Source organism: Penaeus vannamei, chromosome 30 (genome assembly GCF_042767895.1).
Source record: "Penaeus vannamei isolate JL-2024 chromosome 30, ASM4276789v1, whole genome shotgun sequence".
Lineage (NCBI taxonomy): Eukaryota > Metazoa > Arthropoda > Malacostraca > Decapoda > Penaeidae > Penaeus > Penaeus vannamei.
Window position 1 is genome coordinate 30,930,992 of NC_091578.1, and position 15,000 is coordinate 30,945,991.

The 15,000-nt window shown below is 36.8% G+C and overlaps 1 protein-coding gene across 5 annotated transcripts in view; it reads right to left on the reverse strand.

The window, feature by feature from the left end:
- The window catches only part of Pi4KIIIalpha (phosphatidylinositol 4-kinase III alpha), a 46,547-nt gene that overhangs the window by 17,323 nt on the left and 14,224 nt on the right, over positions 1–15,000 (reverse strand). For all 5 annotated transcript variants that reach the window (XM_070143489.1, XM_070143490.1, XM_070143491.1 and 2 more), the window contains 29 exons: positions 14,645–14,745; positions 13,993–14,149; positions 13,537–13,726; positions 13,239–13,428; positions 12,755–12,864; positions 12,319–12,478; positions 11,804–11,963; positions 11,543–11,682; positions 11,186–11,319; positions 10,880–10,981; positions 10,525–10,698; positions 10,165–10,330; positions 9,731–9,934; positions 8,970–9,219; positions 8,499–8,656; positions 7,733–7,861; positions 7,375–7,558; positions 6,802–6,999; positions 6,327–6,562; positions 5,967–6,163; positions 5,492–5,624; positions 5,017–5,196; positions 4,751–4,871; positions 4,482–4,625; positions 4,161–4,290; positions 3,684–3,828; positions 3,437–3,562; positions 2,980–3,226; positions 2,605–2,764 (listed from right to left, as the gene is read on the reverse strand). In XM_070143489.1, the coding sequence (XP_069999590.1) occupies positions 2,605–2,764; positions 2,980–3,226; positions 3,437–3,562; positions 3,684–3,828; positions 4,161–4,290; positions 4,482–4,625; positions 4,751–4,871; positions 5,017–5,196; positions 5,492–5,624; positions 5,967–6,163; positions 6,327–6,562; positions 6,802–6,999; positions 7,375–7,558; positions 7,733–7,861; positions 8,499–8,656; positions 8,970–9,219; positions 9,731–9,934; positions 10,165–10,330; positions 10,525–10,698; positions 10,880–10,981; positions 11,186–11,319; positions 11,543–11,682; positions 11,804–11,963; positions 12,319–12,478; positions 12,755–12,864; positions 13,239–13,428; positions 13,537–13,726; positions 13,993–14,149; positions 14,645–14,745 (4,726 nt within the window). The remainder of the gene's footprint in view (positions 1–2,604; positions 2,765–2,979; positions 3,227–3,436; positions 3,563–3,683; positions 3,829–4,160; positions 4,291–4,481; positions 4,626–4,750; positions 4,872–5,016; positions 5,197–5,491; positions 5,625–5,966; positions 6,164–6,326; positions 6,563–6,801; positions 7,000–7,374; positions 7,559–7,732; positions 7,862–8,498; positions 8,657–8,969; positions 9,220–9,730; positions 9,935–10,164; positions 10,331–10,524; positions 10,699–10,879; positions 10,982–11,185; positions 11,320–11,542; positions 11,683–11,803; positions 11,964–12,318; positions 12,479–12,754; positions 12,865–13,238; positions 13,429–13,536; positions 13,727–13,992; positions 14,150–14,644; positions 14,746–15,000) is intronic.

Sequence of the window (15,000 nt, forward strand, 5' to 3'; positions counted from 1 at the left end):
GCCAATGATATCAATATTTAGTTGCAATGTTGATCCTACGAGGACAATCAAATGAAGTGACTTGTGGCAAGTGCCTAAAAAGGCTAACTATGGGCATATTGTAGAGCAAGATGTACTGTTTAACAATAACAGAGCAACTCTTCACAGAGAATGCATATTGAGCTGAGGTACAGAATATACGTACACCTATGACAGGGGCTACCTATCACCTATTGAGTACTTCCTAGATATTCACTCTGGCTGTAAATCCTAAAAAATTCAGAACTCCTAGATGTAGAAATCAAATACCTCTTGCGAATACCTGCCTGCATCTTAAGACTCCTTCTTCAGTAAAAAGAACTGGCAAACAACAAAACGAATACAGAGAGATAAAATGTGTTGCTTCATCCTACCTGACTCTGTGCTGTCTTTCCTTACCTGATTCCCGTATGTGTGATAATGCTCTTGTTGTGACTATGTACCTAATTTCTAATTGCTGTGTACTAAATGGTATAATATTGCTAATGTAACCCCATATATTAACATCATCACCATTATCATCCATCCATTATTATGGAACCTGTAAATAGTATAACCTTGACACTAGAAAATGTTGGTAAAAAATAACTTCTGCTTTGGTTCTTAATCTTCTCATCAACATGCATTTCTGGGAGATGTCCCTTGCCTCCCCTCTCCCACCATTATCATTTTCAAATATATCGTAAAAATCCTTCACATATCAAAAAACCAAAAGGCTTAAATAACGCGCATTTTTATACTTTCATTGAGCAAAGCATTCTACAAAAGCAACACATATATACAGCAGAGTATTCCAAGAATAAGCAGAAAATTTCCTATTTTCCCTCTGTTAGCACCCCAAAGAAGCTTTGATGAGGAAAGAAATATTTGAATTAAACAAGTTGGGAAGTAACAATAGGAAAAAAAAGGTAAAGTGACAATTGGAAGACAAACAAAAGTATTATATTGTACATAATTTTGGAGAAAAAAATTATCAAAACCCAAATATTAAACAAACTGCCTCGCTAAAATGGGTTACCCTCTCACTTTTTTTCAATTCCTTTGCATCCACCTATATCACAGCAATACCAGAGGTATGATAAGAGGCCCTGGGAGGTTAGGATTTAATGAGTTAAGAGACTGGAAAACATAAACTTACCTTTTCCGCCAAATGCATCCTACTTAATAATTGAGCTGAGGTAAATCGTCACAAATACATAAAACTTGGGTAGGAAAACAAAAAGAAACAAGCAATGATGACATACTTACGTACAGGTAATACAGTTCAAAACTACATACAAATAGCTATAACAAGGGTTTATGTTCAATATGCATTTGAAAACTATGGTTACGGTTTCCAACTGAATTTATATTAGGATACAATATGACCACCATGAAGCATTATTATCATCTTACTGAACAAGACTTTGCATCAACGTCTAAAGTTACAGGGTCATTTCATATCAAGGCACTATACTATTACCAATAAAGTCAGTAAGGTAACTGACTCAACACATTACATTAATAGCACTCAACAACAAATTCCAGAAAAAAACACTTTGCAGCAGGGCAATTTAATATTTGGCCAAAGAGACAACTTAAAAAGATGAGCATCATTGTCTTCCTCTTAAAAGGAAAGACATGGGCATATATTTTCATCCACAATTTCCAATGTTCTTCCAGTACAAAGCTCTCTCTCTCTCTCTCTCTCTCTCTCTCTCTCTCTCTCACTCTCACTTTCTCTCTCTCACTCTCTCTTCTCACTCTCTCTCTCACTCTCTCTCTCACTCTCTCTCTCACTCTCTCTCTCACTCTCTCTCTCACTCTCTCTCTCACTCTCTCTCTCACTCTCTCTCTCACTCTCTTTCTCGCTCTCTCTCTCGCTCTCTCTCTCGCTCTCTCACTCTCTCTCTCACTCTCTCTCTCACTCTCTCTCTCACTCTCTCTCTCACTCTCTCTCTCACTCTCTCTCTCACTCTCTCTCTCACTCTCTCTCTCACTCTCTCTCTCACTCTCTCTCTCACTCTCTCTCTCACTCTCTCTCTCACTCTCTCTCTCACTCTCTCTCTCCCTCTCTCTCTCACTCTCTCTCTCTCCCTCTCACTCTCTCTCTCACTCTCACTCTCTCTCTCTCTCGCTCTCTCTCTCTCTCTCGCTCTCACTCTCACTCTCTCTCTCTCTCTCTCTCTCTCTCACTCTCACTCTCACTCTCTCTCACTCTCACTCTCACTCTCACTCTCACTCTCACTCTCACTCTCACTCTCACTCTCTCTCTCTCTCTCTCTCTCTATCTCTCTCTCTATCTCTCTCTCTCAATTTTTACAATTCTTTACTTTTCAAGACATAAGAGTTGCACATTTGTTTTTTTTTAATCAATTTTACGTTTAAGATTTATTTTCATCACATAAAAATTATAACTGCAAAGAGTTTTTATCTGCACATGCAGAATTTGGACTGAAGTATTTACTTTGGTTTTATAAAACTCAAAAAAAAAATTATGATACAAGTCACAAAAATAGTAATAAGTAGAAGTCCAATTACTACTTTTAAAACAACCTGGAGGGAACAACAGAACAAATGCAAGGACAACAAAAGATGAAACATTACCTGACAGCCAAGTATCCCTTGATGCAAAGCTCGACGAACCAACGGAAAGGTGCCGCTTCTACTTTTCCGCCCATGATCATCACCATCTCTTGGGTCAACTTGATGTCCGGTTCAAATCCAAGATTGCCACCGGGTGAACTTTCAAACATGAAGCCAAAATCTGGAAGAATTCAATCCAAGGGATATCTTTTGTATCCTAAAGAAATTTGGTTTTGTGGATACACACTGGATAATCTTATACATAGATACTTCATATATTTCTACTTCTAATACCACCTTGTCAACAACAAATGAAAAGGTGAAAAATGTATACAAAGAAAATAAGGAGAGAAAGGAAAACAAATCAAAAAGCTGTTGAGAAAGACCTGAACTTACCAATATGAATGATGTGTCCTGCAGTATCCAACATGATATTGCCATTGTGCCTGTCCTTGATCTGCAACAAGAAGCCCACCAGGGAATACGCTGCCATGGACTTTACAAAGTTGGACCGTGCTTGTTGGAAAGCGTGAGAATTTTCGTCCCCATATACACTGATGAAATACTCGTACATCCCAGTGTCTGTACTTCGGCCCAGCTGGTCCCGAGACTTAGCATTGGGAACACACTCAATCACACCACACTGAAACATATAGAATAAATTTCTCACAGATCTTTATATATTTGCATCAAGACACACTATAGTAATGAAATGAAAATTCTTTACAATGTATATCCATAAGAAAATCTAAGTAATAACACAGACAGAAAACAAAAAGAACAGAGTAACACTCCAATTTATTCCTATGCATCAGACCATCATTAACATTTACTCTATTTCCATCATTCTTACCCCAGGAGAGGTGGCCACAACACGGTATGGGAAGAGGAACAAGTCCAGTCCCACTGTCTGGAAGATGTTCTTGAAAATGGAGATTACCTGAAGAGCCAGCATGTCCTGTCGTACATCATCTCCCACCTATTAAATGTTTAAAGGTATAAGTTCCATCATCTTCAACAAAGCAGCAGAAAGTTTGGTTACATTTTTTTCAAGCTTTTAGATCCTTATGGTGTGTCTCCTTAATTCATGTTCATTTTACCTTAAAGATAGCAGCCTGCCAAACTTCAGGACCAATGTTTACATCAACCTCCTGCCCAGAGCTGACGGCCATTCCTTGCTTCTCCAGCTCTTTGATACCACAACGGCGCACCTTGAACCTTGCCAAATATGGAGCTTTGGCAGCACTGAAAAGGCAGAATGATTTAAGATAAATTTGCCAAATTAGTAATCAATGTTACTTATTCCACGGTTTACTTCAGTATTTCTTCTCCAGCTCTCATAAACTGTGATTTAGAATACTTAGATCATCTTCCATAGACAATATATCTAGACCTTTCCACAGTATGCAATTAAAATGTGTCAGGAATATCATATACTATAATTCAAATCAAAACCAAAAACAAAACAATGCACACAAAGACAGATATAAAAAAAAACAAAGAATTCCAACTAGGAACCACAAGAAAGATACATTTCCTAAGACATACTATCTTTAAAAACAAATTACAAATCATACCTCTGCATTGGCGTTCCACTGTTTCGATCAATGTCCAAGATAACCGATTCAGGATTTGAGGGCAGGTAGCATCCCGGCTCCACTTTGATTGCCTTGAGTGCCTCTAAGCATGCCTTCTTTCTCTCAATACCTGGGATGAAGGAAAAGAATATATTCCTATGTGCATCCACATGCACTGACACAGACATTCTTCCCACTCTCCCTTATTCCCTCTTTCTCTCCCTCTAACTCCCTGCAATGGAGTTTTCTTTTACACACACATCTGTTTAAGACGTGCCCAGACACACATTTCGGCATATGATAACTTTCCCTTACTCTCACCTTTTGGATATGGCTTGATGATTGCCGATATGTTAGTAACTTTCCCGAAGAAGTCAAACTCCCTCTCATAAAACTGCTTAGCCGTCCCTGCAAACTGGCTTATCAAGGACTTCTCCAAATTCTCAAACACTTCAAACAAATCCACTGAAAGAAAGAAAAACAATTACAATTTACTACTAAAGAATCTGCTATGTTTTAACTATCCATGGACTTCGTATCTTTGTATCTTATAGGGGGGAAATTATAAAATAAAAAGATTCTCTGCTTACCATCTTTCTCATGTCCTTCTTCATCCCTGAATTTGTTAGTTTGCATGTTCCAGATCAGCTGATGGCACAGCAGCTGAGATTTCTTGCCTGCATACTTTATGAACTCACCTACATAACCCATCTGGAAAATATATGTAAACAATTAGCTTTTCATTTAAATCAAAAAATAGTTTACAAGAACGACACAAAAGTAAATGATAATGAACTATGTTTAATTCTCTTCTAAATATAACAAATTATTACAGACACTCCTTAAAGCTACTCACAGTATCATATCTAAGTGACTGTGTCAGCTGTGGGATGTAGAATAGAATGGTATCTGCAGGATAATTGGACAACACTCTAACAGCATACTGGGCAGTTAGGGGGTGAGGTGGATACTGCCTTGAGAAATATGCCAGTGCCTTGACAGGTGGCACTGGAGCCCATGTCAACATGTAATTTAGCTGGAAGAGAAAATTAGAAAAGTGACTTGCATGATACCAGTACCACAGATAAATATAATTCATAACTTTAGAGCAAAATTAAATTAACATTTATATATACACAGCATAAAACTTCTCTAAAGAATCTAAGCAAGAAGAAATGAAAATTTAAGAATTAACAAAAAGGAAATAATGAAAATAATAATACACAGTGAGTGGACCCGACAAGTAACTGATATAAAATAAAATTCAAATCAAAGAAAGAAAATAAACATCACACAAAAAGTTTTAAGTAAAAGACATAACTTTACTTTACCTCTGGGATGTCTGAAAGAATGTTTTCTGAAGTTGCCAAATACTGGAGAGCTTCCCCAAGGTGACTAACAGCTATGGGGTTTTCACGGACAAGGTTGCTGATCTCGGTATCTAGTCCTTGGACATTATGGATTCTGGAGGTAAAAATACTTTACTGTTATGCATCATTTCATACCTAAGCAATATGCTAACTGCTATTCCACTTTCCTTTCATCATCAACTGAAGAACTACATCATAAGAGTATTTCCTATCCTTCAAAGTAATATATACTTTAAGCATCAGCTTTATTATCAACTATCAAAGATATTGGTATTGTTCCAGTGATTAATACTTCTTTTTTTAATTAGGAAACAAACTTTTCAGAATACACCTTATTATCATCAAATATACTTTGCAACATACAATATCCATATATAATTACAAATATACAGGGGCAGAGAAACATTCATAATCAGAAAGATTTTTTAAATCTTACCTAGTAGACAAATAAACGGCTAGTGCTGGTGAAATGCTCCACGCAAGGTTTGTGTTTCCACTCCAGGCTTTCTGGCTGTTGAAACCACCAGACAACCACTTGACCAGGGCTTCTTCCTGTGGCGTTGTCACCTCTCCTCCTTGGCCAGTGGGTTGTGGAGGCTGCAGCCATACCTTCAGGGCCTGAATCTCCACTGCCTATTAGGATACACAAGGGTTACAAAATCCTTCTTATAATGTAATATTTCACACAATAAATAATAAAGACTGTGTAAACCTCTGTAAATTTCTGCTTGAAAGTCAAATTAAAGAAATTCACTCTTATAATACCTGACCGATTAGGAACAACTCTTCAGCTTACCAGCAAGGAGAGGATAAGTGCCCTCTTCTTGAGATAGTCCTTCACGTAGACATCAGGATTAACCATTCTTTTGCTGCGATTTGATCTCTTGGAGAGTGTAGAAGTATTCGACGAGAGTGGGACAGTGTTGATCCACCCAGCATTATTAACAACAAACTCTCCTGATGTTGATCTCAGGTCTGAGGCCATGGATGGGGAGAGAGAAGCACCCCCTCCATACTGATAAGAGGTGAAGTCTGAAATCGGGGAAAGAATGATTCAAGAAACTGCAATGACACAAAAGGAATAGTAATAACAATATACATAAAAATAACTAATATTTTGCATATTCCTTCAGTTAAAATTTGATGTCTATCTAACTGCTTTCCTTGAATAGTGCAAGACCCTATACAGTCTTGTTAGAAAGAAAAAAAAAAGTGAAGGGAAGTGAAGAGAAGAAAACAGGCATTAAAAACGTGGAAAAAAAATTACTGACCTCCAATGACACTAGTCTTCAGATACTTCTTGTCAGCATGAAGAGCATTCCAGAAGTTTAGAAGAGCATTGATATCTTCCTGGAGGCAGGCTGGTCGTTGTGTGGGACATCCTCGGGCAGCACAGAAATAATCAAGGCAGGCACAGTAAATACGCTCTCGAAGAACATTCTTGCTAAGGGACTTGGGAATAGTATCACCTGAAAAAATAAATAACAAGAAATACAGAATAACAGCAATTAGATATTTCATATCCCAAATAATGGATTATTCACTATCTGGGTTTCTTCACCTTCCTAAGAAAAGTCTCTTAAATTAAGGCACCGTCCTAGCCCTTGCGAGTAAAAACCAATCACCTTAGGTTTAGCTTTATTCTTTTATATAGAACTAAAATTCTACTTCTATGGGATATATCTAATATATATTCAATAAATATTGTAATATCTCATATATTCCAATGCTTTGACGTCTTTTATGATCTTAAGATAAACATGCTGAGGACTTGTAATATACACAAACCCACTCCACAAAACCCTGACAGGTATCTGAAAGTAACAAGCAACACATCTACATACCTTGAATTAGGGCCAGTGCACATGAGAGCAGGCGAAAACGTGTGCCAATGGCTCCAATGTGGCGGTTTATCTTGGAATCTGGATTTCCAACAGTCATGTGCAGTGTCCTATGGAACATGCATGCAAACATGGCCACCTGGGCATCACTGTCGTATTTTGCAATTTCTATTCGCTCACTGATGAACTGTCAAAAGGAAGATGGAGATACAGATTACATGCTTCTTTTCTGTTACATGTTTGGTGCAGAAGATATCATACATTAGGTACCCAATCCATTACAACACTGGCTTGAAAATATAACTGTACAGTATGACAAAACTACATCTATGAATAAGGTACCTAAAACGAGATACATTACCTTTATCCATATGTCATGTGGGCCAACCTGAGGCACCCTAGGCTCAAGATTACAGCCTTCGTAAGCTGCAAGTGGATTTACTTCATCTATTTGACGTGAGAACAGGCCCAAGCGTCGAGCAACACTTTCCTGGTAAAGTCAAATGATATATATTTGTATATTATAACAGTATTAGGAATCATGTAAGACTGTTCCCAAGATTTTGTTTTTCAATAACAAACTATCATATATATAAATATATAAATGTTTGTGCGTGTGTGTGTGCGTGTGTTTGTGCATGTGTTTGTGCGTGTGTTTGTGCGTGTGTGTGTGTGTGTGTGTGTGTGTGTGTGTGTGTGTGTGTGTGTGTGTGTGTGTGTGTGTGTGTGTGTGTGTGTGTGTGTGTGTGTGTGTGTGTGTGTCTATATATACATATATACATATGTATATACATGTGTGTATGTGTATATATATATCTATATCTATATATATATATATATATATATATATATATATATATATATATATATATATATAAATATATATATATATATATATATATATATATATATATATATATATATATATATATATATATTTATATATACATATACACACTCTAATGTTGTCATCCATATCATAATTGTATGTAAAGCTGAATACATATTCATGGAACAATAAAAAGTACAAAACGTATATAAATAGAATCAAGTAACAAAATATTTATCTATGAAAGAAGAGTAAGAAACACTCGAAGCAAAGACTCCAATGAAGATGTCATCCTCACCTGCCAAGCTGTTATCATCTCCTGCATAAAGGGAAGTGTCATGTCATGGCGAGCTGAGAGTATCCACTGCCAGCAAGCCACGCTGTTTTCCATGGCATCTTCTGTGAACATGTCTAGGCAAGCAGAGCAAATGTGACGAAGAAGCCTGCGGTTGATACCTTAAAAAAAATTAAAGATATATAAATAAAATTGGAATAAATCATAAAATAGGAATGAAAAATATTGCCTATTACTAGTATCTAATGACTTAATTATAGCCACAAATATTTTAGAGAACAGAACAAGAAAAGATTAACATTCCACTATTTTGTTAATACAAATCTGAATATAACATTATATCCACATATCCATAATATAATGTGCGTATACATACAAACAATATTTTGACAACCACACAGATTTTAACATCAAAGCATTAACAACCATACATATCACTGTATTTCATCCTTCCAAGATATCTAAAACCATTACCTTCTGAGAAAATCATAAGCCCAGTTGCCCTCCAGAGTCCCTGTCTGAAGTCTACCTCCTTCTTCTTCTCACAAGCCACCTTGATGTCACCTAGGAGCTTGGCGATCAGCTGTTCTCGTTGAATCTCGTCTCTCACCATGAGAAGCAACCCTGATATCTCACCCTGATAGTGTGTTCTCAGGCTTAACGACTTCATGAAGGAGGAGGTGAGGTCTGTCACACCTTTGTTACGCTTGTCCATGGTTGCAGTCTTAGGAAATGAAAATCAAAATATATTACTTTCTATTTTTAAAAATCAAGCCTAGCCCCTTCCCCTCCATCTCTTCTTCATCTATATATCTATCTATCAGTCTAGTTATCCATCTATCTACCTATTTTTCTTAATCAATCTCTTTTACACTTTCTCTTTATTTCCTATTCCACTTAAGCAGCATAAAAAAGCTGTAGTTTCTTTATTGATACCTTTTTGACAGATTCTATTAGAGTACATTTTCATGGATTTCAAAATAATGTTGACCATAAACAAATATTACTTTTTATCACAGAAACAAAACTGGCACTTTCTGTTCTGTCTTTAAAACAAGTTGACCCTCAGTATAAAAATAATCAAAACTGTTTCTTGGTACAAAGTCGAAACATTAACACTATCAATAAACACTGTTAGAGCCCCTAGTCAAGAATCAGGATTAGATTAAAGAATGTGGTGAACAAACCTCTTCACTCAGAACACTAACCAATGTAATTAAGCCTCAAAGACTTACATGGCTCATGTGTGTAGGAGTCCCAAGACCCGCATATTGCATGACTGACTGAGTAGCAAGGGCCAAGCCAGAGTGCGATGTTAAATTGGACTGATCGATGTGTGTCTGGTAGTTCTGCAGGTGGGAGCGTGTTGCCTCTGGAGCCCATTTCATAGCCTCTTGAAGGATACCTTGGCAACGCGCTGCAAAGTCGCTCACAGTTCTCTGAAAATTTAATGGAAAAGTCAATGAACTAATCAGTAGTATTGTACAATTTGCTTTTTCGAAGATAATATAAAAAGTCAATGTGTAATACAAACACATAACAAAAATTAAATAAATTCAAAATGTCATGGATTCAAAGCTAATACTTATTTCCTATTCTATAGATTTTTCAAAAAGTGAGTTTGAATAGTACAGAAATAAATCCATCACTTTTGTAAATAGTGCCTTACCTCCCTGTACTCAAGAGTATCCATAAGCGTGATGCTAAAAGGTGTATCAGGAATAGGAATAGTTGGGTTAGCATCATTAGGGTCTAGCTGGAGAGAGTAGCCCAGCACCTGCAGAATGTCTAGGAGTGTCCGCAACACATTGCCATTCCACAGGAGCTGCGGGAACCTGTAGGACAAAGAGTTGTAATTTGTTTTTCAAAAAATATTATAAGGATGAGTAACAAATAAATTATAGCTATGATATCAACATAAAGTCATACAGGAACAAATTCATCAATTCATATGAATCAGCAGCTGAAGAAAATGCCTGGAAAACATTCACACACTGGGCTTGTGGGAAAAACAAGACATATTGCCTACCTGTCAACAAGTTTTGACAGCAGCTTGTCAGCCACACGCCTGATTTGTGCCTGGGTATGGTTGAAGTGTGTCAGAAGAAACTGCGCATGGAGCACCAGGAGCTTTTCTTGCCTTTCATCTCGAGGCTGGTGACTCACTTGCTCAAGGAATATGTTGAATACTTTCTCACTCACTCTGAAATTATATTAATTGTTCTGGTGAGTTTTTCAACCAAAATAATCTTTTCTTACATTATGCCCATTTCTTGCAACTTGTTCGCAAAAAACAAGCTACTTTCAATGTGATAAATAATAGAAAAAAAAATCTATTCCATACAATGTTCCATCTAACATAATATACTAGCAAAGTGTATCACCTGTTGATGCAAGTCCACATATCACATTTGTCGTTCTGGATGGCTGGGTCCAGCAGGTACTCAAACATTGGCATAAAACTTGTCTCCGTAGAGCTCCTTACTCTGTAGCAAAGATGTAATGAAATAATAAGTACTTATACATTGATTTCATTTTACTATAAAGTTTAGATATGAATAACTGACTACCTTTTATTTATGATCATGTTATTAAAACTTCAACACAACTAAACAAAATCATATTTAAAACCTATCAACTTTGACTGACAAATATCTTAATCATAAATATAATTTTCAATGCAAACTAACCTGAGAGCTTCTACTCGATATACAGACAGCACATAAATGCACTGGGCGAAAGATAACTTGTTGACAACTGGGGTGACATCTGTAGGATGCTCGAGGAGACTGAGGATTTGTTGTCGTAGTTCCCCTAATTCTCCCTGGAAGATCAAGGATATTTTTGTTTGTCTTTCTTCTTACACAGAATATAATGAAGACTTCATCAGTCATACCTATGTTCTGTATGAGGTTAAACTGATAAAACAATAGGATAAATCTTTGCAGAGGGTACATTAACACCAAAATCAATCAAATCCTCAGTTCAAGGAAATATAGCAGTTAAGACGTATTTAACATCTGGAAATTTCCCCTTTGACAACTCACCACTGACACTGACTCATCACGAACTGCATAAGTATAATAGAGCTCTTTCATTTCTGAGCGATGCTGGGTTCGAGACAGTAGCTGAGGAGATGTGACGGCAATATCACACACAGCCATGTACCATTCAGCAGGCCATAACCCTGTAACAAATAGTATTTATTTATCCATAAAAAACATAACAATAAATCTAATTTTGTGTTTGGATACTAAACACTATAAACACATTAAAATCAAGAAAAAAATGCTCTATCAAAGACCTACCTGATTCCTGCTGAGTGAAGCCCATCACAATGCAGAAAAGCCAGAAGTCTCGGAACAACTTCAGCAAACGAGGTTTTGGCTCTTTGATTGGCGGAAGACGGCGAACCAACACGGCAATCACGGGGATGAGCACACCAAGGTTCCCTGCACTACTTGATGCCTGTAGGATTAAATCAGTATTAAGAAATACCTAAATAATGAGAATTACTAAGATATGTAGTACTTTTATATACTAGGATACTTACTTAATATCAGGATAATTAGTACTTTGAAATTCGAATATGAAGGAGCAGAAGGGAAAAAAAAGCATGAACCAGGTACCAGATTTTTTTCTTTCTTTTTATGGGTTCTCTGCTGAAGGTCACTACTAAAAAGACAAAGAGAGAGATACTGAGAGGAAAAGATAAGAGAAGGCAACTTAGCTAATGGAATAAAACACAAATACAGACATAAAATGATTTCTAAAAATAAAACAGAAAAACTTGATTCTACTCTCATCAAACTATCTGTAATACCTTCAAGACTGCAGGATGCTTTTCTGAATTTTGTTTGGCTGCCAAACCCAGCTTCACAAATAGTTCTAGAAGTCGCATGACTAGCTTGTCCATTTCAGCTTCACCTTGAATATTTGCTGCAATATTTGCTAGAGCATTGTGGACTGCAGTAGCAACATGCCTGTAAAGTAAATTCATATAGGCCTCCAAAAAATTCTCAGTATGATTACATTAGTAAGCATAAAGTACAAAACAAAGCAACAAAAATCAATTATAAGCTGCTTGGCTAAAAAAGAAAGAAAGAAAAAAGTAATTCCTAATAGTTGCATTGACTGACATAAAAAAGGCTTTGCAAAAAAAAGAAAAAAGAAAGAAAGAAAGAAAATAAATATATATATATATATATATTCATACTACTTTCAATCCTGTTGGAGCATTCATGAACAGAACTCCTCACCTATATTGTTTCATGCGCTGGTCTTGGCCTGCACCTACACCATATGTCCCGCTGCTTGCCTCTAGGATGATCTTACTAAACTGTTCCATGATCTCATCACACACTTTAGGCTGCAAGATAGTGGTTAAATGAGACCTTTTCATTCCCTTTTCTTAAATAGATCTAAAAATATAAGATGCAATTTCCTGTTTCTTGATGGGTAGTTAAACCAATGCCACTGGGTACATGTACTAAAAGATGAAAAAAGAATTTTTCTGAAAATCAAGGAAAAACAGTAAACAGGTGAAATAGGAGGGTCTAGTAATTGAGTCCTTGATGACAAGGTACTTGTGGAGCCATCTATATGTAAACAAAATAAAATAACTAAAATCCCAGTAAACAGGGGAGGTACATGACACCCTAGCAACAATAGGTTAACAGTATGTTGATAGTCTATTCAGTACAACTAAATTCTTTTCAAAGACAGAGAACCACTCAATCTTACATCATTCTTAGCCAGAAGCATGCACCCTAGCTGATCAACAATTAGGGTATCGAGGATGGATGGTGGTCGACAGAAGCGCTGGAGGAGACATTGGTGCAGGATGGTTTCTGTGGTGCGGGGTGAGTCCTTCAGTGCCACTGCCACATGGCCCAATGCTACTACCACCGTATGAGAGATCACAATGTTGTCGCTGAAAGAGATGTTGAAGTGTTGTTACTCAAACCAACCAAAATGTATGTCACTTCATAAAATAATAACCATCTCAAAAATCCAATCAAATGTTCTATAAATACATTACCTTTCAGGAAGACGATCATGTCCAGCCTTTTCCCTTCCAGATATGGAGGATATGAAGGCTAATACTGTGCTAGGGTCCACTGTTAAACCTGCCTTCAGAGCCACACACAGGTTCTCAATAGCAGCATCTCTCAGCTTCTCAAAGGCTGTGGCTGTGGCTGAGACTGGTCTGTTTGCCCCATCACCAGTTACTGGAAAGTTTGTGTTTGTTTTATTTTATTCACTTACTGATGATACATTTCTTGCTTTTTTCTCAACTCAGTCACTAAATGAAAAGAAAAAAAAAACACCCTAACAATGGTATAAAATAGATCTCTTTAAAATAAAGATTAGGGACAGGCAAACCAGTATACACTTTAAAATCCTGAAACAGTAGCTAAAAACATCATCTGCTTTAGTGAAATTTTTAATCAATGATATTAGAAACTAAACAGCACAGACATAAATAATACAATACCTTTGACAGTCAAATTGCCTTGCTGGGGAGTTAAGAAATCGGACTGCTGACGGTGCAGTTTGAGAAGAATTGGCGATGGACTGACAAGGAAGTCCTGCAGGTAATTTATGCTGGTCCCGGCAATATTTGGAAACTTGTTCGCTAGCTTTCCCAAACCCTAAAGGAAGAAGGTAAATCATTAGCATTAATGCCCTTAATGACATGATAAGACAAAGCTCAAAATCCTAGCAACATGATTCATGTTCTGCATCATACTGTCATTTACCAACTCTTTCCCTATGCTCCCAAATTTGGAATGACCACAGATAAATGACAAAGATGGTGACAGAGGCCATGGCTGGGACATACTGTATCACTAAGTATGGCTCAAGCTGTAGAGGAGGAAGCTTAAAGTTGAGAGAAGGCACCTCAAAGTCAAGAGAAAGGCACTCCACTGTCTTCAATTTTACAAACAAATTTCCACATGCATTTTGGCTCCAACAAGACACTTTATAAAAAAAACAATAATATTACATCTTAAAGAATATCTAATAATATACAAAGCAAACCCAACTGAGAGCAAAGCTACATAGCACACAAAGTATCCCATTATCTCTTGTCTTAAAAAAAAGTATCGAGATCTACACCCCTTCCTCCAGTCCAGTTTACATACCTCTAAGCATACCAGAAGGAGTGGCATGTGAGCTAAAACCAGTCGATGGCCATGAGGAAGGTTGAGCTTTTCTGTCAGTCGATTACAGAGGCTCTCGGCATCTATGGAGGTGGGAGTTCAATTAGAAACCGCCAAAAACAGGGCATCAGAAAGAGAAAAAAAAAAGAAATCTGAATATAACATACTGAAAGCCATGTTTGTAATTTCAGGCTTTTTCTCTCTTTTGTTCACAAAAATAATGAATGCCTCCCAACAGCAAAACATTTTCATAAATATGCAAATATCTTGAACTTCAATATCTATTTTCAAAATTATATAACAAGAATACTTTTAACATTCATCAGTGTGAAGAAAAT